General features: G+C 42.0%; 1 protein-coding gene across 5 annotated transcripts; it reads left to right on the top strand.

The window, feature by feature from the left end:
- The first annotated feature begins 575 nt into the window (after positions 1–575).
- On the top strand, positions 576–26780 carry LOC115179548 (pleckstrin homology domain-containing family F member 2). 5 transcript variants are annotated; one of them, XR_003872935.1, is made up of 3 exons: positions 5985–6003; positions 22483–24755; positions 25577–26780. XR_003872935.1 is itself a non-coding variant. In XM_029741189.1 (2 exons), the coding sequence occupies exon 2, from the start codon at positions 22494–22496 to the stop codon at positions 23238–23240; it is 747 nt and encodes a 248-aa protein (XP_029597049.1). In that variant the 5' UTR covers positions 576–759; positions 22483–22493; the 3' UTR covers positions 23241–26780. The 5 variants fall into 5 exon arrangements, 4 of the variants coding, with proteins under 4 accessions (XP_029597049.1, XP_029597050.1, XP_029597040.1 ...); XM_029741189.1 differs by lacking the exon at positions 5985–6003 and adding an exon at positions 576–759 and having other exon boundaries at positions 22483–26780; XM_029741190.1 differs by lacking the exon at positions 5985–6003 and adding an exon at positions 2293–2568 and having other exon boundaries at positions 22483–26780.
- The last annotated feature ends 269 nt before the right edge of the window (positions 26781–27049 follow it).

The raw sequence follows: 27049 nt of genomic DNA, 5'->3' as shown, positions 1-27049 counted from the left end.
AAAGTCACTGAGCTCTTTGGTAAGGCCATTCTTCTGCCAATGTTTGTCTATGGAGATTGCATGGCTGTGTGCTCGATATTAAACACCTGTCAGCAACAGGTGTGGCTGAAATAGACGAATCCACTAATTTGAAGGGGGGTCCATATACTTTTATATAGTGTCTTTTAAGTATTAGCCAACCACATTATGTTATAGCAATCTGTCAGTCAATGACATGACACGCAACCATTGGTTGATGCGTGCAACATATGAGCAGGGGAACACAACTTATATGTGGTTAGCTGATAAATACCTATCATGCATTGTAAGATCTGTCAGGAGTCAGAAACATCTAAGCAGTGGAACATGACATAAGTATTTACTCAGTAGGGAGTCCAGACAGTTATCTTCTCTACTATTGTTGGATCCCAGTTTACTAGGGGAGTAGCCTGCCTACTTCACAACAGGGCCTGTTGACCAATCCTGAAACAAATTATGGATAAGAAAAATAAAGACCAAAAGTCATTGTACGCCAGTGAGCCACAATATCCCCGACCCGACCTGTTTATGACTGCACGTCCCAGTCCAGCACTCATTCCCATATTTTTTGAACAAGTCAATTGACGCCACTACTCCCTGTAGCCATATTGTTATTACTTTCAAGGCAACGAGTGAGCCGCTACCCGCGGACAGCAAGGTAGAGGGCGACTGACAAGTGTGGAATTTCATTAAAACGAAGCTACAAGTTACTTGTAAATTGCTGGCCGAAGTTAAAGTTGGGTATGTGCTTTGTTGGAATGATATCTCACTATTCTTAGCCATAGTCACAGCTACTGTAGCTAGCTAACGTTAACTCACCAATAGTCAGTCCACTGCGCTAACACCACAGCAGCTAAGTTAGCTAGTAAGTTGGAAACGGGACCGAATGGAGGATTTAGCTAGCCTTTGCATTTACATTGTGGCTAATGAGCGTAGCTAGCAACTAACTAAGTTGATCTAGCGATACACCAATTATGAATTATATTGAGATAACGTTAGCCAAGTTAACCACGCGAGTCATCTTAAACTAGTAGCTAATGTTAGCTAGTTAACCATTACACCATAGACGTCGTTAGCTAACTACCTTCTTTAGCGCCCATTAACGATAGTATTATCTGACTGGGGGTGTTTTGTTTAAGAGCCCCGACGCTTGTTCTAAACGTTAACTCATCGTTTGCGGTACGGTTTTGAAAACATAAAGAAACATATCGTTCATGTCAGCAGGTGGGACAAAGTAATCAATTGTCATACTTGAGTAAACGTAAATATACCTTAATAGAAAATGACTCAAGTAAAATGAGTCACCCAGTAAAATACTACTTGAGTAAAAGTCTAAGTATTTGGTTTTAAATATACTTAAGTAGCTATCAAAGTAATTGGATTTGCCAAAATATCAGATTAGAGACAGTAGGGATGAACAGGGATGTTCTCGATGTGTCAATTGGACCATTTTCTTGTCAAAGTGTAACGAGTACTTTTGGTTGTCAGGGAAAATGTATGGAGTAAAAGGTACATGTTATTCAGGAATGTAGTTTAGTAAAAGTTGTCAAAAAATATACATTTACGTCATTTAGCAGACGCTCTTATCCAGAGCGACTTACAAATTGGTGCATTCACCTTATGATATCCAGTGGAACAACCAAAATATAAACCGTAAAGTACAGATACCCCCAAAAATTACTAACGTAGTACTTTAAGGTATTTTTACATAAGTACTTAACACCACTGCATATCATCGAGAAATAATTTTCTACAAAGGTTAAATTACAAACAAGTTTTATAGGGTTATGGTTCCCACAGAGACATATTTCCATGTTACACCGCTTGTTTTCAGTAGTGATGGGGAAACAACGCTTCCTGAAGCGTTGCAGATTTCCAGCCAATTGTGTCAAATAGGTTCATTACTCGAGGCTTTGATCGACACTATGTACACTAGTGGCACCTGGTAGTCAAAACAATTTAACACAGCCAAATTATTATAGATGACATCCCACACACTATGGTACATGCACAGTGTAGCCTTTTTGTCTTCTCCCAAAACCGATACCAAAACAATCAGGTGTTTGGCGCTAGGCAGCCTAGTGGTTAGAGCGTTGGGCCAGTAACCAAAAGGTTGCTGGGTCGAATCCCTGAGCTGACAAGGTAAAAATCTGTCGTTCTGCCCCTGAAGAAGGCAGTTAACCCACTGTTCCCCTGTAGGCCGTCATTGTAAATAAGAATTTGTTCTTACCTGACTTGTCTAGTTAAATAAAGGTTAAACACAAATAGTAATTGTTCGACGAAACGAAGCTTCGGACGTCATTGATCACGTGCCTTTGATAAAGCGTCTGCACACAGTTTCAAAATAAACTGCTTAGCGATTGCCTCGGCGCACCGGTATTAAACGTAACATCACTAGTTTATGAAAGACAGAGTGGACTAACAACCTGTGCTAATTAGCTATCTGCATCACTGACACCTGTGTGTAAACAAAAGACAGACGCCACAAACATCTTGTCACTGAAAAATACTGTCGGGTGCAACTGTGTTAACCGGTTAAAACATTGTACAGTAAGTGTGTATTTTTAATTTGTGAAATTATTTTGTGAGATGTAAGTAGAGGGATTTCTAGAACCGTACAGCAATTTAGAATCAATGCTTTCTTAAGGACCCTTCCCAACAAGAGAGAGAAATTGATAAATAATTGAAAAATTGTAACACGAGGAATAAATACATAATGAGTAATGATAACTTAGCTATATACATGGGGTACCGAGTCGATATGCAGGGGTACGAGGTAGATGTGTACATATAGGTATGTGTAAAGTGACTATGTAACGGGATAGATGATTAACAGTAGCAGTAGCTTATGAGTCAAAAGAGTTGGTGCAAAAAGGGCCAATGCAGATAGTCCGGGTAGCCATTTGGTTAGCTATTTACCAGTCTTATGGCTTGGGGGTAGAAGCAGTTCAGGGTCCTTTTGGTTTCAGACTTGGTGCATCAGTCCTGCTTGCTGTGCAGTAGCAGAGCGAGCAGTGTATGACCTGGGTGGCTGGAGTCTTTGACAATTTTTAGGGACTTCCGCTGACACTGCCTGGTATAGAGGTCTTGGATGGCAGGGAGCTTGTGCCCAGTGATGTACTGGGCCGTACGTACTACCATTAACACCTTGCACTTGGATGCCAAGCAGGTGCCATACCAAGTGGTGCAACCAGTCAAGCTCTTTTCAATTGTGCAGCTGTAGAACTTTTTGAGGATCTGAGGGCCCATGCCAAATAAAGCTGTGGCAATACCAGTACCACAATATTTTTTTCAATGTCAAAAATGAAATCGCGAACCAAACCAAACTATATGTATGTAAAATGTTATGTGCTATATCTTGGAAAATATACTGAACAAAAATATAAATGCAATATGCAATGATTTTACAGAGTTCCAGTTTATATTAAGAAATCAGTTAATTGAAATAAATTCATTAGGCCCCAATCTATGGATTTTGCGTGACTGTGCAGGGGCGCAGCCATTCAGAATGTGTTTTCCCCCCAAAGGGCTTTATTACAGTCAGAAATACTCCTCAGTTTCATCAGCTGTCCGGGTCTCAGACGATCTCGCCTTGGAAGAAGCCGGACGTGGCGGTCCTGGGATATTTTTATTTCAGCTCATGGAACATGGGAACAACACTTTACATGTTGTGTTTATATTTTGGTTCAGTATAAATAAATGTGGCTCTGGATGACTGTTTGTTTCCAACATTAGGTCTGTTTTCCTAAAGAAGTTGAATCTGCTTTGTGTTTTGTTTCCTTGCCACAATACTAACGAGTTTTGCGTTACTGGTATCATCATGGACCTAATGCCAAATCTTTTCAGCCCCCGAGGGGGGCGAGGCATTGTCGTGCCTTCTTCACGACTGTTTGGACCATGATAATTCCTTAGTGATGTGGACACAGAGGAACTTGAAGCTCTCGACCGGCTCCACCCTCTGCCTTCCATTTCCTGTAGTCAACGATCAGCTACTTTGTCTTGCTGACGTTTAGGGAGAGGTTGTTGTCCTGGCACCACACTGCCTACCACTTGTGTCCTGAGGAGCCAAAGGGGTGTCTGTGATCAGGCCTACCACTGTTGTCGTCAGTGAACTTAATGATGGTGTTGGAGTTGTGAGCGGCTACAGGAGGGGACTAAGCACACACCCCCGAGGAGCCCCTGTGTTGAAGGTCAGCGTGGTGGATGTGTTATTGCCTACCCTCACTGCCTGGGGTTGGCCCGCCGGGAAGTCCAGGATCCAGAGGGATGTGTTCAGTCCCAGGGTCCTGAGCTCAGTGCGCTTGGAGGGCACTATGGTGTTGGAACGCTGAGCTGTAGTCAATAAACAGCGTTCTTACATAGGTGTTCCTCTTGTCCAGGTGGCAGAGGGCACTGTGGAATGCAATAGAGATTAACGCTAGGCTCCTTTAGTCCATCATTGGGCTAGTTAATTAGACAGAATTTAGATAGCTAGCCCTTTTGTTGTTCATCACCACATCCAGTACTTAAGTAGCTAGAGAGCTTACAATGGCCATAAATAGATTCAACTGACTTAGCTAGCTACCCAACTAGCTACCATGACAAATATCACAACTTTAAACTTGTAGAAACTTGAATGCAGAACACCACCACAATGACAGCTCAGCTATCATTAAATGTGCTTTATCCTCGTCCTGAGGAGCCGAAGGGGTGCACCTTTTTCGTTTTTTTCCTTGCTCAGTTTGTAGAGCATGGCACCTCCAATGGCAGAATAGTGGGGTTCGATTCCCGGGACCAACCTTACGTAAATGTATGCATGCGTACGGCAAGTCACTTGGGCTAAATGCGTCTGCTTATGGCATATTTTTGCTTTAGCAGTACACAGCTGATTCAAATGATTAACTCATCAAGCTTTGAGGATTTGAATCAGGTGTGTAGTGCTAAGGCTAAAATATGCAACTCTTTCAGTCGCCAGGACCAGGATTAAGAAATTGCGATTACGACATTGGCTAGCTAGTTTTCCACCTGGTCAGAGCATCAGCGTTGTACAATTGTGTCAAAATTAGAGGTATCGAGCAATCTAGCTGTTGCTTTTACACACACACACACACACACACGACTACCCAGTGCCTGATGCTGCTCACTTTCTCATAACTGTAGAGTAGCAAAAGGACAAGGTTGTGCAAGTGTGTAAATAGGCTATTGCCTATTGAATACAGGTGCTGTCAACTTTTTCCCCTCGAGTAGTTTCACGTGGTCAGAGGCAAAGCATGAAATGTGCATCTGAAAAGAAGCACCTACAATAAGTCTTTTGACAGCAGTTTTGTCCCTTGTTTTTTTTAGCTTAACAGTGTAAAACCAGTTTTCTACAAGCTAGGCCTAGGTGAGGCTAAATGCAATCGACTTGCCCAGGAGGACTCCTCCCAGCCTTAGGCAACTAGCTGCTCTGCCACACCGGTACAGGATGTTGCTCTGGTTCCTGTAATCCAATACATTTAATCCAATATGGCTCTGTTTATAAATGGATGCAGATTAAATACACTAGAATACTTCCCACTCTGAAACAAATAGGTTGCAGTCGATTTAGCAGCTCACAAATATTGGTTAGCTTGCTAAAGTGATTGGTGTAGTGTATGTCAATTGTGCTCATCTTACTCACCAGGAAGTAGTTCTGTCACAGAAAGGCCTGTAATGTATTGAGAAATAGTTTCCTATCCCAACAGGAGGGTTCTTCATATTATGTAAGCGTTTCACTTCTGCATTTGTTGTGCCTGCCTCCCACCTGGCGTTTTTGAAAAGGCACAATTCAGTCTTACTTTTGCAATGCCTTTTACTTCTGATTTATTGTCCTTTGTATGTCTCTGTGAGAGGATTTCACTTGAAAGCTTCACTTCTGTGAGAGGATTTCACTTGAAAGCTTCACTTCTGTGAGAGGATTTCACTTGAAAGCTTCACTTCTGTGAGAGGATTTCACTTGTTAGAACTTCACTTTTATCCAAATGGGAGGTAAGCAAACAGTTAGCAAGATGGGCCATGAGTAGCCTAGTTTTTTTTCTTGCTATTAGCAGACAGTTTTATTCAAAGTGGCTAACTGCAAGCCGTACCACTCAACCTTTTTACCGTTCTCTGCTACCTTTTGTATTAAAATGTCCCAGAAGTGAATATGATGAACGAATGAGCACATCCAAAGGAGTGTAACAGATGTTGTTATGGTGCATTCCTGTGTAGCCAAACTCCTCACTCTCGCTGGTTCTGCTCCTACAGACCTCATGGTTGAGTTTAACGAGTGCTACCAAAAACCTGGAAAGAGTTTGGAAGAGCAGCCATTTCACATGTCATCAGAAAATAGCATGTGTTAATACTCAAACCCCATATGGAGCTCAGCTACCCTTTTTTCACTTTAAACATCAATCTGTAGTGAATGCTGTTGCCTGCTGCTGAGGGAGCGATCATAGCTTTCTGAGTGAGTGGTATAAGTAACAACAACTTCTCCACATAGAAGCAGAGCGCTTAAGGATCAACCACACGACACATTGCCCTTTGACCACTACTACAACTCGGTCGGAAAGAGGCGTGTCAGTCGGACTCTTGATCTCCATGGTGATTTTATAACCCTGTGAGTGATCTGAGGCTGAGCTAATGCATAGACTTACTAAAGCTCCCACGTTTCCTGTACTGGAAATTGTAGTGGTGGAAATTCTGTTGTCAGCCTATAGGCCTAGCCTAAAAAATAATGTTGAGACCAAAGGTACTTGGATCATACAGTTGAAGTCGGAAGTTTACATGCACTTAGGTTGGAGTCATTAAAACTCACTTTTCAACCACAAACTATAGTTTTGGCAAGTTGATTAGGACATCTACTTTGTGCATGACACAAGTAATCTTTCCAACAATTGTTTACAGACAGATTATTTCACTTATAATTCACTGTATCACAATTCCAGTGGGTCAGAAGTTTACATACACTAAGTTGACTGTGCCTTTAAACAGCTTGGAAAATTCCAGAATATTATGTCATGGCTTTAGAAGCTTCTGATAGGCTAATTGACATAATTTGAGTCAATTGGAGGTGTACCTGTGGACATATTTCAAGGCCTACCTTCAAGCTCAGTGCCTCTTTGCTTGACATCATGGGAAAATCAAAAGAAATCAGCCAAGACCTGAGAAAAACATTTGTAGACCTCCACATGTCTGGCTCATCCTTGGAGCAATATCCAAACACCTGAAGGTACCACGTTCATCTGCACAAACAATAGTACGCATGTATAAACACCATGGGACCGCGCCGCCGTCATACCGTTCAGGAAGGAGACGCATTCTGTCTCCTAGAGATGAAACGGGTACAAAAGTATCTATATCCACAGTAAAACGAGTCCTATATCGACATAACCTGAAAGGCCACTCAGCAAGGAAGAAGCAACTGCTCCAAAACCGCCATAAAAAAAGCCAGACTACGGTTTGCAACTGCACATGGGGACAAAGATCGTACTTTTTGGAGAAATGTCCTCTAGTCTGATGAAACAAATATAGAACTGTTTGTCCATAATGACCATCGTTATGTTTGGAGGAAAAAGGGGGATGCTCGCAAGCCGAAGAACACCATCCCAACCGTGAAGCATGGGGTGGCAGCATCATGTTGTGGAGTTGCATTGCTGCAGGAGGGACTGGTGCACTTCACAAAATAGATGGCATCATGATGTAGGAAAATGATGTGGTTATATTGAAGCAACATCTCAAGACATCAGTCAGGAAGTTAAAGCTTTGTCGCAAATGGGTCTTCCAAATGGACAATTACCCCAAGCTTACTTCCAGAGTTGTGGCAAAATGGCTTAAGGACCACAAAGTCAAGGTATTGGAGTGGCCATCACATAGCCCTGACCTCAATCCCATAGAAAATGTGTGGGCAGAACTGAAAAAGTGTGTGCGAGCAAGGAGGCCTATAAACCTGACTCAGTTACACCAGCTCTGTCAGGAAGAATGGGCCAAAATTCACCCAACCTATTGTGTGAAGCTTGTGGAATGCTACCTGAAACATTTGACCCAAGTTAAACAATTTTAAAGGAAATGCTACCAAATACTAATTGAGTGTATGTAAACTTCTGACCCACTGGGAATGTGATGAAAGAAATAAAAGCTTTAATAAATCATTCTCTACTATAATTCTGACATTTCACATTAAAATAAAGTGGTGATCTTAACTGACCTAAGACATGGAATTTTTACTAGGATTAAATGTCAGGAATTGTGAAAACTGAGTTTAAATGTATTTGGCTATGTATGTAAACTTCTGATTTCAACTGTATATAGCGTGTCAACTTTTGGCCTGAGAGGCAGCTGAAGTCAAAGGGTGGTGACCTCAACGGTTTTTGCCAAGTTCATTTGGGTCAGTCACTTAGTCAAAGACAATCTTTCAATGATTTCAATCAATTCAAATCAAATCCCATGGTACATTGCCTGCTCCATTAAATTGATTCATAGGTTTTATATAGCCTAGCCCCACAATACTGGGGGATGGCTTCCCCTCCTCTAGTCAAAGTTAATATCCTTTCTGCTTAATGCTTCTTTTTTTTTACTAGCTTCTGCGTCAGCAAGTTATGGCAATGACTAAAGCTTTCCCTCCAAGGTTCTTGGTAGAGAATAGTAGCTGAATAATTATTTGCCATTTTAAGAGTAGGGTTTTTTTTTTCTTTTTTTCTTCGAGAACCAGTGTTTATTGTCCTCTTTCCCCCCCCCCCCCCCCCCTTTTTTTTTTTAGCTCTCTCCTGCACAAGGTTATAATCTAGCCTATCTACAGGTGGCTTCACTGTAATAATTTACACAGTGGAATGTCCCACTCCACCTTCACTTGAAGGTAGAGGTCCCCTAACAAAGGTTAGACTGAAATTCAAATTAAACCTTGTTGCTATTGGATTGATATGGGTATTCTGTAAATACAGTGCACTGGACATGCTTTGGTTAGACTGCCCTCTTGCTCTGGTTTAGAGAGCACATTCACGACAGTCCCAAGCAATTGTACATGTCATGAATTAGGCTTGGGCAGTATATACCGGGGCATTTGGAAAAAGCCACGGGATACATTTGAATATTTGTAGGCACTTTTTAAGTAAATAATTGCAGTCAACTTGTGCAATACTATAGGAGATTAAGAACATTGCGTTCTTCAGTTCGTCTGTCACATTCTTATGAAGTTTACGGTAGTCCCCAGTCACGTGTCACATGGTGTTTGTTTACAAGAAAACAACGACGGGAGACCAGAGCTTTGTGAGTCACTCACTGTTGTGCAGCATGCGCCAGGGGATCTAATTACAGTATGGAATTCACAACTAAATGTTTGCCAGCTAGATATATTTTATAACGTATGTTAAATCTAAAATGTGCTAAATGTCTGCAGTTGAGCATTTAGTGTCCAAATTTAGTAGCTAGTTAGCTATCTAGCTAAGTGGTTAGCTTATTCCAAAATCAAGCATTGCTTGGTAACAGCAGAGAATCCCGTCCTGGATCAAGAGCCTTGCTGGCAAATATTAGTTTTGTGCGTGCAGCAAAATGAGTGAGTAGTATTTTTGAGTTACTTGTATAGTTTAGGTCAGAAACTGTACAAAATGTTTACAATGCGCTCTTTAGCATTTAGTTGGCATTCTCTATTGGGATTTTACAAATACAGCGCGTTCAGAAACTATTCAGACCCCTTCCCCTTTTCCACATTTTGTTTTGTTACAGCCTTAACCCATTTTAGAATATGTACATTTTTTTACTCATCAATCTACACACAATACCTCATAATGACAGCGAAACAGGTTTTAAGTGATTTTTGGAAATGTATTAAAAATAATAAACAGATCTTATTTACATAAGTATTGACACCCTTTGCAATGAGACTCAAAATTGAGCTCAGGTCCATCCTGTTTCCATTGATCATCGTTGAGATGTTTATACAACTTGATTGGAGTCTACCTGTGGTAAATTCAATTAATTTGACATGATTTGGGAAGGTGTGCACCCACCTGTCTATACAAGGTCCCACAGTTGCCATATCATGTCAGAGCAAAAACCGAGGTCGAAGAAATTGTCCGTAGAGCTCCGAGACAGGCTTGTGTCGAGGCACAGATCTGACTAGTACCCTAAATGTGAAGTGAGAATGCCATCATGCCACTATATCATCAGAGGCTATTTGGTCAAATGGCTTGTTTTGAATGGTCACCAACCCCCCTATATTTGCAGTGAGGGGTTTGACATTTAACTTAGCCCTGTCCTATTCAACAGGTCAATGTGGCTGCACTGCACATCTGTTTAGATATCACATAAACGGCCACTTGACACAGCATATTTACAACCCCCTTATCTCATATTGAGATCATGTAATCCTCTGTGTAGACATGCTGTGCTCATGGTAAGCCAGGAGTGTGTCCTCTGCAAGGCTGAAGTTGTTTGTTGTAAGCTGATAACACAGTGCGGTAGTGTTGTCATGATACCAGAATTGTTTGACTAAGATACTCGATACCACAACAAATAAAGAAGGCGTATCAGCCAAAGTCGCGTAATGTCACTTGACCCAGTCAGATCTTTTTGAGGTTTGGTAAAAAAAAACGAACTACCTAAAGGTAGTCATTTATTTGAATGGTAAATCTTAGGGATGTGCAACTTTTTTGGGTTTTAAACAATTCGGAGCGGTTTGATTAGAGGAACGATGTGATACGATTCGATGCACTAACATTTGTTGTATAAGCACATTCGTTTCCATTCTAATCTGCAGCTAATGGAGTTCATGAGCTGGGTGCCTTTAAGCTGAATCTGTCTGAGCTGACCTCGCTGTGTATGTGTGTATAATTTTTGTATGCATGTGATATATATGTGTGTGTATGTCTATGGTTTATGTCGGCACCTGAGCTGAGCCATAAGGAAGACTCGGCATCTACCACCCCACTATCACATAATGGGGATAATGTTTGCATTTTGTCCCAAAACTTTCGATCTCAAATCCCCATCACCCACTAATTAATTTGTCATTTTTGCAGATTCAAAGTGTTTGACCTAGTAATGTGTCAATATTCATCGTTACAAATTAGCTATAACACAGCCAATGAAAATATAGCACAACTTTGGATTTCAGCCCTGTCTCAATTGAATGGTTTAGACCTTTTTTGATTTAAAAAGTTATCTCCTCCCGCTTTGCCCATGCAGTGTGTGTAGCAAACATTATTGCAAACATCGTTATATAGGATAAAGGTTTATAATATCATATCTAAAAATGACCATATACACTTATTTTGTTTTTAAAAAAACTATTGAAACTGTTGCTTATGGTGAACCTGAACAATCAAAATAAAATCTAATGAGCCTAAGCCCTGATCGGCCAGTTGGCTATAGTCGGCCAGTTGGCTATAGTCGGCCAGTTGGCTATAGTCGGCCAGTTGGCTATCTCAGGCGGTAGCTTAGGCTACTTTATTACGGTAAAACACAATTTTCAACAGCGCATTTGATAACAATAACCTAGCAAATTACATTGGTTGTCAATCAAATAATAAAGCCTAATATTGCACAAGCCATTTTACAAACATTTGAATGCGGGAGGTGACGTGCGGCCTCGCGGGAAGCAGTGTACACAGTTTGACTAATCTACTGATATTGCCTGGGGTTGTTGGTAATCCATAATGCGACAAATTGCCTGTATTGATGTGATAAATATAACAATACATTTCAAACATGAATGTGCACATTTTTTTTTAAATTTTTTAAATTTTTTTATTTTTTACTTTAAACTACAGCTACTAGTTTTTATGGTTGCAGCCATCAATTGTTCCATTAGCAATCACCTATATTGGCAAACTTCCCATTTCTCTAGTATAGGCTACTTATCGTAATGAACGATGTCAGCGACATGCCTGAGATAAGTGATTAGTATGGTCTGCATCGATCATTTTTGGTTTACTGTCCCAGCTCTGGTTGTTCGGCATGCAAAATGACTTGTTGATCAATGATTGTCAACACCGTTACATGCTCGACACTGAAGGAGAGGAGACATCAGTTGTCACAAAGATGAGGTATTTTCGGAAGGTCAGAAGAAAGTAATAGCCTATGATCAATGTTTTAATGGATCTTCTGACCGGTCGGTTTGGGGTCCCTCCAACCGATGCAGTCATATCTTAAACATTTGAGCCAGCCAATGCATGTGGAACTGCAGTGGAAGCAGTGCAACCAAGCAGTAGAACTGGCTTCAAGGTCCAGAGTTGAATTTGAGGGCTTTAGTCTATTGATAGACTGGGTAAATCAAGATGTAACCTAGGTCTATCCACAGTACAGGTGAATGCATATTCAATAGGAGTGTGTGCATGCAATGAGTTATTGAGCTTGTTTTGGATGATTCCATGCGGCTACAGATGAAAAACATTTGTGACTTATTTTATTATACTGATCAACATTTGCTGCTTTTTATTTGTTTAAAAGTGTGCGCAGTCTCTTAAGACCCTTGACTTCATTCACACACACAGCCAGTTCAAGGCTAGAGCAAAGATGATATGTGAATTGGGGGAGACGATGAAAATGTAAAGTTTTTGATGTCGATGAGCTTTGAAATCAGCAATATTTTGCCTTAACGTTTACATATTATCAGAAGCATGTTACTAGGGTAGTGAATTGATGTTTGCTTCAGCTAGCAAGGAAAGTTGGCCTATAATTGGTATTTATTAAACCTTTATTTAACTAGGCAAGTCGGTTAAGAACAAATTCTTATTTACAATGATGACCTACCCCGGGCTAACCCGGACGATGCTGGGCCAATTGTGCGCCGCCCTATGGGACTCCTAATCACGGCCGGTTGTGATACAGCCTGGAATCGAACCAGGGTCTGTAGTGATGCCTCTAGCACTGAGATGCAGTGCCTTAGACCGCTGTGCCACTCGGAAGCTACCGGTATCTTCTTGCAAGTGTTCTAGCCTGTAATGCTAATGAGTGCAGTGGTTCCTCAGGCCAGGCTAGAGCTAGCAAAGAGTAAGTGGAGCAGGCACGGTGCTCTCCCGCTATAAGGGGACATCGGCTGCCCTGATAGACACACTTGATCCTCTCTCAATCAGTAGATGACGTGAGGCACATTTGACACTGACAGAAGTACCGAAAGTAACAAATTCTAGTAACAAACTGTTTTTCATGTTCTATTATTGGAAAAAGTACCCAAAGTTCAGTGTGCAGTGGTACTTGTCCATCCCAAGGACTCAACATATTTTTTTCTGGCTGTCTGGTAAGTTCTGTCCTTGGTGATTGGGGATGGCTGTGGAGTGGGCATCAGCTCGTGGTCCTCTGTGGTTTTTGGACTTCCTGCCGTCCTTAAAATGAGCAGAATTAGAAACCAAATGGACCTGTGCTACATGGACCAAGGTGTAGTGAATCATGTGCTGGACAGTCACACTTTCACTTTAATAGCTGAAATGCTTGAGGCAGATCTTCTCTTCCTGTCTGGTTGAATTATGCTATCCTCCGTCTTTCATGCAATGCTTCTTTCAATTAAAGGGGCAATCAGCAGTTTCTACATCCATTTTAGACATATACACTGAGTGTACAAAACATTAAGAACACCTTCCTAATATTGAGTTGTACCCCCCCACTTTTTTTTGCCCTCAGAACAGCCTCAATTTTGCCCTCAGAACATGGATTCTACAAGGTGTCGAAAGTGTTCCGCAGGGATGCTATGCCGTGTTGACGCCAATGTTTTCCACAGTTGTCAAGATGTCCATTTTGGTAGTGAACCATTCTTGATACACACAGGAAACTATTGGAAAACCCAGCTGTGTTGCAGTTCGTGACACAAACCGGTGCGCCTGGCACCTACTACCATACTCCGTGCAAAGGCACTTCAAACTTTTGTCTTGCCTATTCACCCTCTGAAAGGCACATACACAATTCATGTCTCAATTGTCTGAAGGCATAAAAATCCTTAAACCCATCTCGTCCCCTTCATCTACACTGATTTTGAAGTGACATCAATTAGGGATCATAGATTTCAACTGGATTCACCTGGTCAGTCTAATGGAAAAGGCAGGTGTTCTTAATGTTTTGTACACTCAGTGTAAATTAATTATATTTACCCATTTGATTCTTGAAGAAATGCCTTATGACCTAAGTTCAACTGTCTTGCTCTACCATAACCCCAAATATAAACATGTTTTACTCCCAATATTTGTCAACAAAGTAAATACAAACCCTATATAGCCTTAAAACATGGTTAAAACTATAACTTTGATATCATGGATGGTGAATCCTTGCATCCATAGCTCTATGAATTTGAGAGTGGTTACATTTCTCAAGCCCCATCCCTTAATTTTTTACTGAAACTGGTGGAGGTTGCTTTGTTTTAACTGCTGAATTCTGCTTTAAGGTCATGAATTCGTGTTTTGGTGAAAGGTGTAAAAATAACTTGATCCTCATCTCTTTAGATTAATGTGTGCAGCGTAATTACTTCCTCTGTAGGAGGAGGCTGTGGCAAACAAACTGAGCATACACCAAAAACATGATCCCCCCTAACAGTGACGTCGTTAAGCTAACACGCCACAAGAGTTTCTAAACCCAGAGGCGCAACATTGCGAGGCTTCCAGGAACGCTTGTGAAATAGACTAAGCAGGCCGGGGTTTAGGGTTTGAGAAGTCTTAATAAGTAGTTGAACGTGTTATTACCCCAACCTCGTGAAAGTGACAAACTAACACGTTTTCATTTTCGTCAAAAACAACTATATATCGAAGGAGTGCCTTTGCTTTGACGGCCTGCACATGTGCAGTTGTGCACCAGACGACCGTTAGACCCGCTGACGTGTTTCTATGCATGAGCTTAGCTAGCCAACGTTGCCTACTAGCGTGATCGGGGATTTCTATTGGCTGTGCAGTTTCTGCCTGTCTTTGACCTCGTATGCAAAAGCAGCAGCATCCTTGTCAACAACCGAACCCTCTTAATCGATTTGCATGTTTTGGAGGTTTCTGTTTGGGTTAGAGCATAAAATTTCCTCTCTCCTTTTCTTCCTTCTGACACTTTCATTCTCTTGGTATCTGAGTAACTTCTCTGTCTTGCCAGAGTTCATGAGACGTGGGCCGGTATAGAATTGCACTTTCAGACTCAGTGGTCCTCAGAGTATTCTAGTGTCTGAAAGTTAGTTAGGCTAAGTAATGTTGTAGCCCAGCACTGAGGAGAAAGGTTGAATGTCCCCTGCTGTCTCCCTCCATCTGCTTCATGAAGACACTTGTTTTGCAATGGTGACCCATCTGGGGAAACCTTGGGTTATTTTTAGACGCAGTCTCCCAATTTGTGACAGAAATAAGACTGTTTTGCATGCAGTGCCTCTTCTGTTCAACGTTACAGGAAGGAAAGGGCAAGGAACCATTCATTATGAGAGCCAGGCCTTTTTAAAGCTGCTGTTTATTGGCAGTGTCTCCTCCTATACCATTAGTTTATTATGACCATTACACCATGTGTAGCTTGGATGCCCTCCTGCCTATGGAAAATGTTAGCATTATTGGCCTTCATGTTGCCTAAGGTAGATGTAGGGTGGCAACTGTGTTCATTGGGCCCTCCCCACAAACTCATAAACCTCACATAGTTCTTCTCCCCACAACGTTTTCTATCATGAGTGTTGACTTTCTGAAGTAGTCCTATTTCCATGTCTGCATAATGTTGGGTGTATTTTCTCAACCTCAATCTGATTCTGGGCAAAATGGCTAGAAAAATAAACCTGAAAGAGCGAGAGGACAGAGCTCGTAATCTATTAATCATGGGTTTATCTTTAGCTACTGCTTCTCCCGTAACCTGAGGTAGGCTATAGCAACAAGCGTCAGCTAACCCTGCCATTCAAAATGAAGCCTTTAGTCCTGTTACTCCAGCATCCAATACTATGAGGAGTGCGCTGTAAAAGGTTGTCCTTTTTTCCCAACCTGTCCAAGATCTGGTGTCGCTGATGGCGGAGGGAAAGCTTATGAGTTTCTGAAAGGACCAGCTGGTGATGGGGAAGCCCATAGTCAACCTGGTGCTGGGATAGAGGTGTATTCACCACCTTGCTACCCTCTGCTACCTGGCAACCTTCTCCCACCTGTCAACTTGGCAACCTGTACGTCCACTCAGAGACAAGAGGCACAATAGCAACCAATCAGCAAATTACAAACTAAAACACTCCCAAGTGTTGTTGCTACCTGTTGCGTGGTGTCTGACCGGAATCCAGGTTTGTGTGAGGAGGTGGTTATGTTATTTTTTGTTATTGTTTTATATTACTCTTGAAATCAAGTCTTTTATCTGTCATTATTAATAACAGTACTAAATCTTTCGTGGACATACGCATGTGTTTGATTCGATGACTAATGAGTAATTACCCTGTTCCAGTGCATATTTTCTTTTGTCACGGATCAATTGGACAAATCACAATTTCACAGGTGTGCACATCTTTAAAATTTCAGAGAGGGGAGGGGACATTTGGCCCATAAATGTGTCTGTAACCTGCAAGGAGAGGGGGTGTAGCTACAGCTCTGCTTCCCCTCCTCGTTCTAGTATCTTTTCTAGCAAGTCTGCCCCCAGAACTTAATCAAGCATCTGATGCAATTATGTGGGATTTTAGTTATGGATTTCCGAGATTACTAGGTAGTGGACCCTGTGTACCCTAACCTATTTGACAACAGAAGTACATGCATGCACATGCATAGTTAAAAGGTCTAAATGAATTCAGTCAGTATGTGCTTACTCTTTCAGGCAGTGCACTGGTTGACTCGCTGAGCTGAAGGTGGTGTATGACCCGAGCTAAGCTGAAAGGACATGAGATGTTTTTCTGTCTTCCCCATCTGTTTACTGCGTGTCACACTGAAGAGGAGGCGGTGTGAAAGTGAGACAGAGGTCATTATGCTGTTATTTTGGATGAGAGCTGTGTGAGCTGGAATCTGCATCTTCGGAACTAAATCTATTGAATCCACTGAAGCAGTACATGTACTATAGGCCTAAGACACGTTAGGCCTGTTACTGTATAAAGTTAATGCAAACTATATAGCCTCACTCTGAAGCACTTTTCTCTGAAATGGCATAGGCCTCCCTCTCCACTCTGTGTTTAACTTTGCAAAGCAGAGGTGAGTCACAGTAGTTCACACAGTCACAACCAGGATTGGCAGTTGGTTTTGTCCCAACATGTTGGGCCCTTCAGATGAAAACGACCACGCCTAACCTGGTGGGCGCAGAACGTCACGCCTAACTGCTGAATGTCAAAGTGCCCTCGTATGCCTTTTCCATTTACATGTAGGTGTTTGAATCGATGCCTCCATGCAGCCTCACCAACGCAAAGTATTGAAACATTTTTTGACAGTGTAACGTGATCAAGATCATCTGTTGTAATCAGACGTGTTGAAAGGTTTAGGCCTTCTCTCTTTCTATTGGGCATTAAGTACAAATGAAGAGACCAAGCAGCCTTGTATCTTCCTCTTCACTTAACTCCCTATGATTCATTTCCCTGACACAGTCCTTCATCTCTTTTTTTTCTCTCTTTGTTTCTTTCTCAGGCCTGGCTCTAGATCTCATCTTCCTCTTGACTGCAGCTGATGCCTGTCGTCATGGCAGTAGGCAGAGAGGCCTCACTAACAGGGCTAATATGTCTCTAAACAATATCCCCTCCAGGCAGGGGCACACAAGGCCCTATACTCCATGGCTCCATATCACCTGTCGTCAATAGTGTTAGCTCTCTGGGCTAGGTGGCTAATGCACAGATACCTGTGTGCCCTCCCTGCCTTTAGCCTGGCCCCAGTGCTTATGTTAGTGTTAGCTTCTGCTGCTAATTAGCACAATCCCAGAGCAGCAACAGTGGGGCCAGGCCTGGAGTGGCATTGCATTGCTATGATCCACTCCATATTAGAGATCTGCCAGAGGTGTGTACCTAAGTTTTAATTTGTCTTGGTATCAACATCAAGAGATGGCCTAGTTGAGTAGACTATGTGTATGCAATCTGTAGGCTTGATTTGAGATAGAGTGATCATCAATGCATCACCAGTTCAAACAACTGAAGTATGTCCCTCTCGCAGGGTACCAGGCCCACAGGGCAAACACAGGCCACAGGCCTTTCTCATCAATTACCTTTGACCTATATGAATGTACGATTACAAGCTTCCGCTCAGTGCCTTTGCTGGAAGTTGGGTCAAAGCAGATAAACTTCTGTGTTTGCTTTGCTAGTTTTGGATTCACTCCAAAGAGTGGGAGAGATGAGGGTAGCGTTGTATTTGTAACATGCGCCGAATACAACAGGTGTAGACCTTACAGTGAAATGCTTACTTACAAGTCCTTAACCAACAAAAAAAGAGAGGTATAAAATAACAGTAGCGAGGCTACATGCAGGGGGTACCGGTACAGAGTCAATGTGCGGAGGCACAGGTTAGTCGAGGTAATATGTACATGTAGGTAGAGTTAAAGTGACTATGCATAGATGATAACCATAGAGTAGCGGAGGGTAGCCTTTTTACTAGCTGTTCAGGAGTCTTATGGCTTGGGGGTAGAAGCTGTTAAGAAGCCTTTTAGACCTAGACTTGGCGCTCTGGTACAGCTTGCCGTGCGGTAGCAGAGAGGACATCTATGACTAGGGTGGCTGGAGTCTTTGACAATTTTTAGGGCCTTCCTCTGACACCGCCTGGTATAGAGGTCCTGGATTGCAGGAAGCTTGACCCCGGTGATGTACTGAGCCATACGCACTACCCTCTGTAGTACCTTGCATTCGGAGGCTGAGCAGTTGACATACCAGGTAGTGATGCAACCCGTCAGGATGCTCTCGATGGTTCAGCTGTATAACTTTTTTAGGATCTGAGGACCCATGCCAAATATTTTCAGTCTCCTGAGGGGGAATAGGCTTTGTCGTGCCCTCTTCACAACTGTCTTGGTGTGTTTGGACCATGATAGTTTGTTGGTAATGTGGACATTAAGGAACTTGAAGCTCTCAACATGCTCCACTACAATGAATAGCATTTACATGTAGGTGTTCCTTTTGTCCAGGTGGGAAAGAGCAGTGGGGAGTGCAATAGAGATTGCATCATCTGAGGCGGTATGCAAATTGGAGTGGGTCTAGGGTTTCTGGGATAATGGTGTTGATGTCAGTCATGACCAGCCTTTCAAAGAACTTCATGGCTACAGACATGAGTGCTACGGGTCGGTAGTCATTTAGGCAGATTACCTTAGTGTTCCTGGGCAAATGGGGCTTTCTGGTTTCATGCCATGGTTCTGTGAAGCTGCAGATGGAAGTGCCCTCAGGATAGAGAGTAAGGGAATTAGATTGGGAAAGACAGACGGTGTCTTCTGGGCAGAGAGCGAGGTTAAGGAGGCGAGCGAGTAACGGAGGTTGTCATCGTTAGGAAAGTTAGATAGGAGCAGTTTAGTTTTTCTACTGGTACGTCAGAACCTGTTAGAATATAATGTCACACTGCAATTCTCTACTGGTACATCAGAACCTGTTAGAATATGTCACAGTGCAATTCTCTACTGGTACATCAGAACCTGTTAGAATATAATGTCCCTGTCACAGTGCAATTCTCTACTGGTACGTCAGAACCTGTTAGAATATAATGTCCCTGTCACAGTGCAATTCTCTACTGGTACGTCAGAACCTGTTAGAATATAATGTCACAGTGCAATTCTCTACTGGTACGTCAGAACCTGTTAGAATATAATGTCCCAGTCACAGTGCAATTCTCTACTGGTACGTCAGAACCTGTTAGAATATAATGTCCCTGTCACAGTGCAATTCTCTACTGGTACGTCAGAACCTGTTAGAATATAATGTCCCTGTCACAGTGCAATTCTCTACTGGTACGTCAGAACCTGTTAGAATATAATGTCACAGTGCAATTCTCTACTGGTACGTCAGAACCTGTTAGAATATAATGTCCCTGTCACAGTGCAATTCTCTACTGGTATGTCAGAACCTGTTAGAATATAATGTCACAGTGCAATTCTCTACTGGTACGTCAGAACCTGTTAGAATATAATGTCCCTGTCACAGTGCAATTCTCTACTGGTACGTCAGAACCTGTTAGAATATAATGTCCCTGTCACAGTGCAATTCTCTACTGGTACGTCAGAACCTGTTAGAATATAATGTCACAGTGCAATTCTCTACTGGTACGTCAGAACCTGTTAGAATATAATGTTGCGGTGCAATTCTCTACTGGTACATTAAAAGGATAGTTCACCCAAATGACACATTGGTTTCCTTACTCTGTAAGCGGTCTATAGACAAGGTATGATAGCAATCCATGCTTTGGTTTAGTTTCTGTTTCAACATTTCCAAGTCATGGGACTGATATTAGCATTTTCCATGCTTCATGTTCAAAGCATCAACAAGTGGCTTTGATTGTAAAGCTCAATAATGTAAGATACTTTCAGATGATTTAGATATGATGCGTGGGGGGAAAAGCTATCGGTCCCATGACTTGAATGGGATTTGTGCCACAAATGCTAAAACGTTAGCATCTGGAAACCGTGCCAGACTAACTAAACCAAAGTATGGATTGTCCTAACTTCTCCATCGACTGCTTACAGGGCATAATTAAGTCATTTCAGTGAACCATCCCTTAAAACCTTTCTGGGAAGGGGGTTCCACTAGCGGAACACCTGGCCTACATCCAGTGAAATTGCAGGGCGCCAAATTCAAACAACAGAAATCTCATAATTAAAATTCCTTGAACATACAAGTATTATACACCATTTTAGAGTAACTTCTCGTTAATCCAACCACAGTGTCCGATTTCAAAAAGGCCTTACGGTGAAAGCACACCATGCGATTATGTTAGGTCAGCACCTAGCCACAAAAAAACCATACAGCCATTTTCTAAAGAAGGAGAGGTGTCACAAAAGTCTGAAATTAATCACTAACCTTTGATCTTCATCTGGTGGCACTCCCAGGACTCCATGTTAGAAAATAAATGTTTGTTTTGTTCGATAAAGTTAATCTTTATGTTAAAAAACCTCATTTGAAATTGGCGTGTTATGTTCAGAAATGCATTGCCTCAAACAAACATCCGGTGAAAATGCAGAGAGCCACATCAAATTACAGAAATACTCATCATAAACATTGATATAAGATACAAGTGTTATACATACGATTAAAGATAAACTTCTTGTTAATCCAGCCGCTGTGTCCGATTTCAAAAAGGCTTTACGGTGAAAGCACACCATGCGATTATGTTAGGTCAGCGCCTAGCCAAAAAAACCATACAGCCATTTTCCAACCAAGGAGAGGTGTAACAAAAGTCAGAAATAGCATTAAAATTAATCACTTACCTTTGATGATCTTCATCCGATGGCACTCCCAGATCTCCATGTTAGACAATAAATGTTCGATAAAGTTCATCTTTATGTCCAAATACCTCCTTTTTGTTCGCGTTTAGTCCAGTAATCCAAATGCACAAAGTGTTGGCACAAAGTCTAGACGAAAAGTCCAAAAAGTTCCATTTGAGTTCGTAGAAACATGTCACACGATGTTTCTAATCAATCCTTAGGGTGTTTTATCATAACTATTCAATAATGTTTCAACTGGACAATACTGTTTTCATTAGAAAGGAAAGGGAACGGAGCTCGCGCTCACGGCCATGCGCGCGACTTAACTAAAGGCTTTCACCTGGGCCATCTGCTTAGAGTGCTCTTTTTCGCTCCCCTTTCACAATAGAAGCCTGAAACAACTTCTAAAGACTGTTGACATCTAGTGGAAGCCTTAGGAAGTGAAATCTGACCCCACAGACACTGGATATTCGATAGGCATTCACTTGAAAACTACAAACTTCAAATTTCCACTTCCTGGTTGGATTCTTCTCATGTTTTTGCCTGCCGTATGAGTTCTATTATACTCACAGACATTATTTTAACAGTTTTGGAAACTTTAGAGTTTTCTATCCAAATCTACTAATTATATGCATATTCTAGCTTCTGGGCCTGAGTAACAGGCAGTTTACTCTGGGCACGCTTTTCATCCAAACTTCCCAATGCTGCCCGCTATCCCTAAAGAGTTAAAGACCCATATTAAACTCTTAATAGCTGTATGTAATAATTGTTAGCTAAGATAGTAACATTACGCTAGCTAAATTACTTTCTGGGTTAACATTGAATGATCTGGTGGTGTCATTGAGATGAAGAGAGAAAATGAAACTGTCCTCGATTTTTCAGAAGCGTTTTAAAGGAAGATAACATAATTACATGTTCACGTATTATGGAGTAGGATGTCCAATAAAAAATCCTCCTTTTTGAGTGAGCTTATCTTTTAAGTTAATAAAGCAGCTAAGTGAATGAGACTTCAGGCCTAGTCCATGGACATTTTTGCTAGAGGTTCTCAATTGAAATTCATCTGTATTGCCTGCCATATATTTCCTATATCGCTTTTCATATTCTTATAATACATATTCTTATAATATGAAATGGATGACATTTTTTGTATCACAGCTTTGAAGGGGTATTTGCTAAACATTCAAATACAATAGTTCTCTCTCTCTCTCCTCTCTCTGTCTGCTCCAGGCGAGGCTAAGATGGTGGACCGGCTGGCGAACAGCGAGGCCAACTCCAAGCGGATCCAGGTAGTCGAGGGCTGCTTCGGCGCAGCGGGCCAGCCACTGGTCATACCGGGCCGGGTACTCATCGGTGAGGGTGTGCTCACCAAGCTGTGTCGCAAGAAGCCCAAGGCGCGCCAGTTCTTCCTGTTCAACGACATCCTGGTGTACGGCAACATTGTCATCCAGAAGAAGAAGTACAACAAGCAGCACATCATCCCGCTGGAGAGCGTCACCATCGACACGGTGGCTGATGAAGGCGACCTGCGGAACGGCTGGCTCATCAAGACACCCACCAAGTCCTTCGCTGTCTACGCGGCCACCGCTACCGAGAAGTCAGAGTGGATGAGCCACATCGGCAAGTGCGTGGGCGACCTGTTGGAGAAGAGTGGCAAGGCGCCGACTGGCGAGCACGCTGCCGTCTGGATACCAGACTCAGAGGCGACCCTCTGCATGCGCTGCCAGAAGATCAAGTTCACGCCCCTCAGCCGCCGCCACCACTGCCGCAAGTGCGGCTATGTGGTTTGTGGCCCGTGCTCTGACAAGAAATTCCTGCTGCCCAGCCAGTCGTCCAAGCCGGTGCGTGTGTGTGAGTTCTGTTACCTGCAGCTGGCCTCCGCAGGAGGGGGGACGGGCTTAGGCCCACGCTCGGACTCCTACAGCCGGTCAGGGTCAAAGTTCAACAACGTGTCGGACGACGAAGATGAGGAGGACAGCAGTGACTGAGGAAGACCCTCTTGACAGCCTTCCATCTTCCCCTTTTAGTAATCAATTAGTAATATTCCACTTGTAATTATAATATTTTTTTCTCTCCGCAGCTTCAAAATACCGTAGGAAGAATCATTCATTGCACAGCAGTGTTTTGGGGAAAAGTAATTTTTTCTTCTAGCTGAAATAAACGCTTTTTAACGATAATATAGTGAAATGCCTGATTGGAATTGTAGTAAGTTCGGTAAAAATATCCCACACACTATTTGTAGTATGGCTGCTTCCTGTATGGCGTGCGCCACAGTCATCCTCTTTGTTTTCCATTAAACAGTGGACCTCACTACAGGAGAGAAGGATGCTAATGTCAACCTCTCTTCTATTATGTTCTTGATTTCATTTCCCTTTTTTTTATTTTATTTTATTTTTTCCCCCAGATGAACCTTAAGAGGTACATGCCTCAATGCTGATATTTCTGCAGGGAGAAGGGATTAGCATTCAGTCACACTTCACATGGTCTACCTAACCATTTAAATATTTCATGTAAAATACCTATAGGTGCTTTTTTCTAGGTTTGTACCTGCTTCAGTATTTTCTAACCTAAATAAACCCCCCTTAACTAACCTCTCAAATGATTACAGTATCAAAGCCAGAAACATAAACAGTCGGATCTGTTGATCTGTCTTTTGTAGTTATTTGCTTATGACAAATCAGCTAAAGCTTTATGATTGTATGGAGAAGCTCCTCTAGGTGTGCATGTCAGCATACAGTGGTGGCCAAATTTCAGTTTTGAAGTTGAAGAGTTTTTCTACACAGCTTAGCTTGTAATAGCATGTATTTGAAATGCACATATTCAATCATCCTGAAAATGTACCTCACACAGACCTTAATTTTCACACAGTGCCTTCTGAGAAAGTGAGTTGTCTGGGCAGGCCTGTTTTAATGAGATATTGCATCAGAGTAGACCCTAGTACTGTAACTTCTGTTTTCAGGTTGTGTTCTGTCGGTATGACCCTAAGCTGAATAATGGCTGTAGGGAGAAGATTGTGTCATCATTGTGTCGGTGTGTGTAGATGCGCTAGAAAGCTTTACTTATATTTTTTACTAAATCATAGAAGAAAACATGCACCTAAAAATATTGTCATGCTTTATAGAGTACTGTCCAGTGTTGGAGATAGTTATGTGTTAGGTTTTGGTTCATCTAGAGTATTTGACAAGTTTCTGTCTGGAGTCTCCACTGAGTGCCTCTAGAGTGCTGTGAGAGCAGAAACTCGACCCGTAATGATCAGGAAATCAGCCCATTGTCTTACTGTGGTCTCCTCAGTATGTGACTGCTTCCTAACCTGCCCTCAAAGTTCCAGAGTATCCTGACCTGTCAGAAAACAAAGCTGAACTGAACTTGCCTGAACAGAGGACGGGAAATCATTGCATAACGTACAGGAACTGTACAGGAAGTGTCTACCATCGACTTCTCTCAGAGGAACCAAGACTGTCCCTGCCCCCCGTGTCCCTCTTCCAACTGAGCTTCCCTATAAGGTATGGCCATTCTGTGTCAGCTGACACTGACATGTGAAAGGCTTGTTGGAGGACTAATGATGACCTACCCACAACCCCCATCACTTTTTCACGCTGTGATTCAAATATGAAATGCACTAACCATTTCAGTTTTTACACTCTGGGACAGACAGATCTAATTCAATCACTTTCAGTCTGGGCATAGTTTATCTTCCTGTGTTTCCATGGGAATCCTTTCTCTCCTTTTTTTAAAGCAACTTGTTTTTACACCTAAGCAGTCAGGCTCACAGGTGGCAAAGACTTGAACTAATTTGCAGTCTTTCAGTGTAATATGGAACGTTTATCCTGAGATGTGTGTGTGTGTGTGTGTGTGTGTGTGTGTGTTTGAGTGACAGAACTAACAAAAGGGATCATTTTTCTTTCCTTTTCTTTTTTAGCTTCTCTAAGAAGTAACTGTAGAACCCTATAAAATTCAATCTCTTTGGCAAGCAATAAGACATGAGACGTCATACACTACTTCGATCTAAATCTCCTACCCCATTGTATCTGATTATCAGGTTGTATTGTTGCAGATGCTCAAAATACTACTTCCCTCACTGTATTGAAGGTTTATCATTATACTCAAACAAGTTTTGCTGTTGATCCTACTTATAGATATTGGGCACATCTATATTAATGCAAATCCTACCATAATCTGTAGTTTGCTTAATCAACACTTCTTTTCTTTCACCTCACTTAAGGAATATTTTGAAATGACTTCTGTTGATTTTGTATATTTGTATAGTGTTTGGGGTTTGTTTTGTACAATATACTATGTAGTTATACAAATACCGCTGTTTCAGGTCTCCTTGTGCACGTCTCACCTTCATGTATGGACCGGATTAAACACCTGCACTTTACTCTCTTTCTCTGGAGAGAGGTCGTAAACGAGCTACATTGCCGCTGAGACCGTAGACTGACAGGACTGTATTTCCTGTCTGACATCACCTCAGGAGAGTGAGCTAGGGGTACCTACACAACCTGAGAATGAACATTGTACACCCGTTAAGCAAAAATGATGTCTGAACACAGAACTGAGGGAACATTGTGAGATTTCTGAAAGGGAGCTTACCATACGTTTTTGAGTTAGTTTTCTTTGCCTGCTTATCTGGTTTGGTTTGTTAACCTCTCAAGTATCATGGAATTGAAGTTCTCTCCATTGCTATTGGGTGGTGTTTTTTTGTTGTCTTCTCTCAGAATATTTTTTTTCTGTTGCCATTTCAATTCTCATTTTATAAGTCTTAAAAGGGCTTAAACCTGAATGTAATATAGCATATCATCATTGGATACTAATTTTCTCTGAATTGAAATATATAAATACCATATTGCCTAAAATCTGTCTCTTTGGCTTATTGGAAAAAGTCCTCATGGCTTCAGAGGGGAATGACTATTTACCATGGTGTTTAGAGGGAGCTTGCTTGGTGGTGAATGTCTTCTCGGGGAGCTGAGAACTGACTGCTCCATGACCTCATAGGCTGCCTGACAGTCACATGGCCTGTAGTGCTTGTAACAATCATGCCATAATCCAGCTGCCAAACTGCTCTGTCAGTGCTGTTTTCAAGCTCTGTTTGTCCAGTGACTCAATGGGAAGCCCAGAAAATTCTGTGACTTATTTTGTTTTCCTTATGCATATCTTAACATTTGTTATCAAGTCACTTTTAGTTATGTAGTAGAATTTAATTAGCCACTGCTTTCTGTTCTGAGCATCACACAATTCCTTGTCTCCACATTGTGCAACTGTAACCAATTCTTACACAACGTTGAGGAATTGTGCCAGGCTCTGCACCAAGCATTTCTGATTGTTATTTTACTCATTCTAAAGATGCCATGTTCATATCTGTCCTTCCATTTATCTGTTTGACATCTTACATTCATCTGTTTCTGATCAATTATCAAGCGGCCCTCAACTGAGCCTGTGGTGTCTTGACATTTAAGATTATAGGGATGGTTGTTTGTCACATTTACCAATCTCTTTCCCTCAAGCAATAAATGATGTATGAAGCTTAACTTGCGCAAAAAACGTTTAATTTTTTTTATCTGGAATGGGAACATTTTACTGTCCATCTCCCCGCAGGTACAGGTCTAACAAAACGTTCACGTTAAATGCCCCCAAATCCCTCTGATACACCATCCAGCCCAAGTCCCTCTGATACACCATCCAGCCCAAGTCCCTCTGATACGCCATCCAGCCCAAGTCCCTCTGATACGCCATCCAGCCCAAGTCCCTCTGATACGCCATCCAGCCCAAGTCCCTCTGATACGCCATCCAGCCCAAG

The sequence above is a fragment of the Salmo trutta genome, chromosome 3, assembly GCF_901001165.1.
Source record: "Salmo trutta chromosome 3, fSalTru1.1, whole genome shotgun sequence".
NCBI lineage: Eukaryota > Metazoa > Chordata > Actinopteri > Salmoniformes > Salmonidae > Salmo > Salmo trutta.
This window is presented reverse-complemented; position numbering and strand designations above follow the sequence as displayed.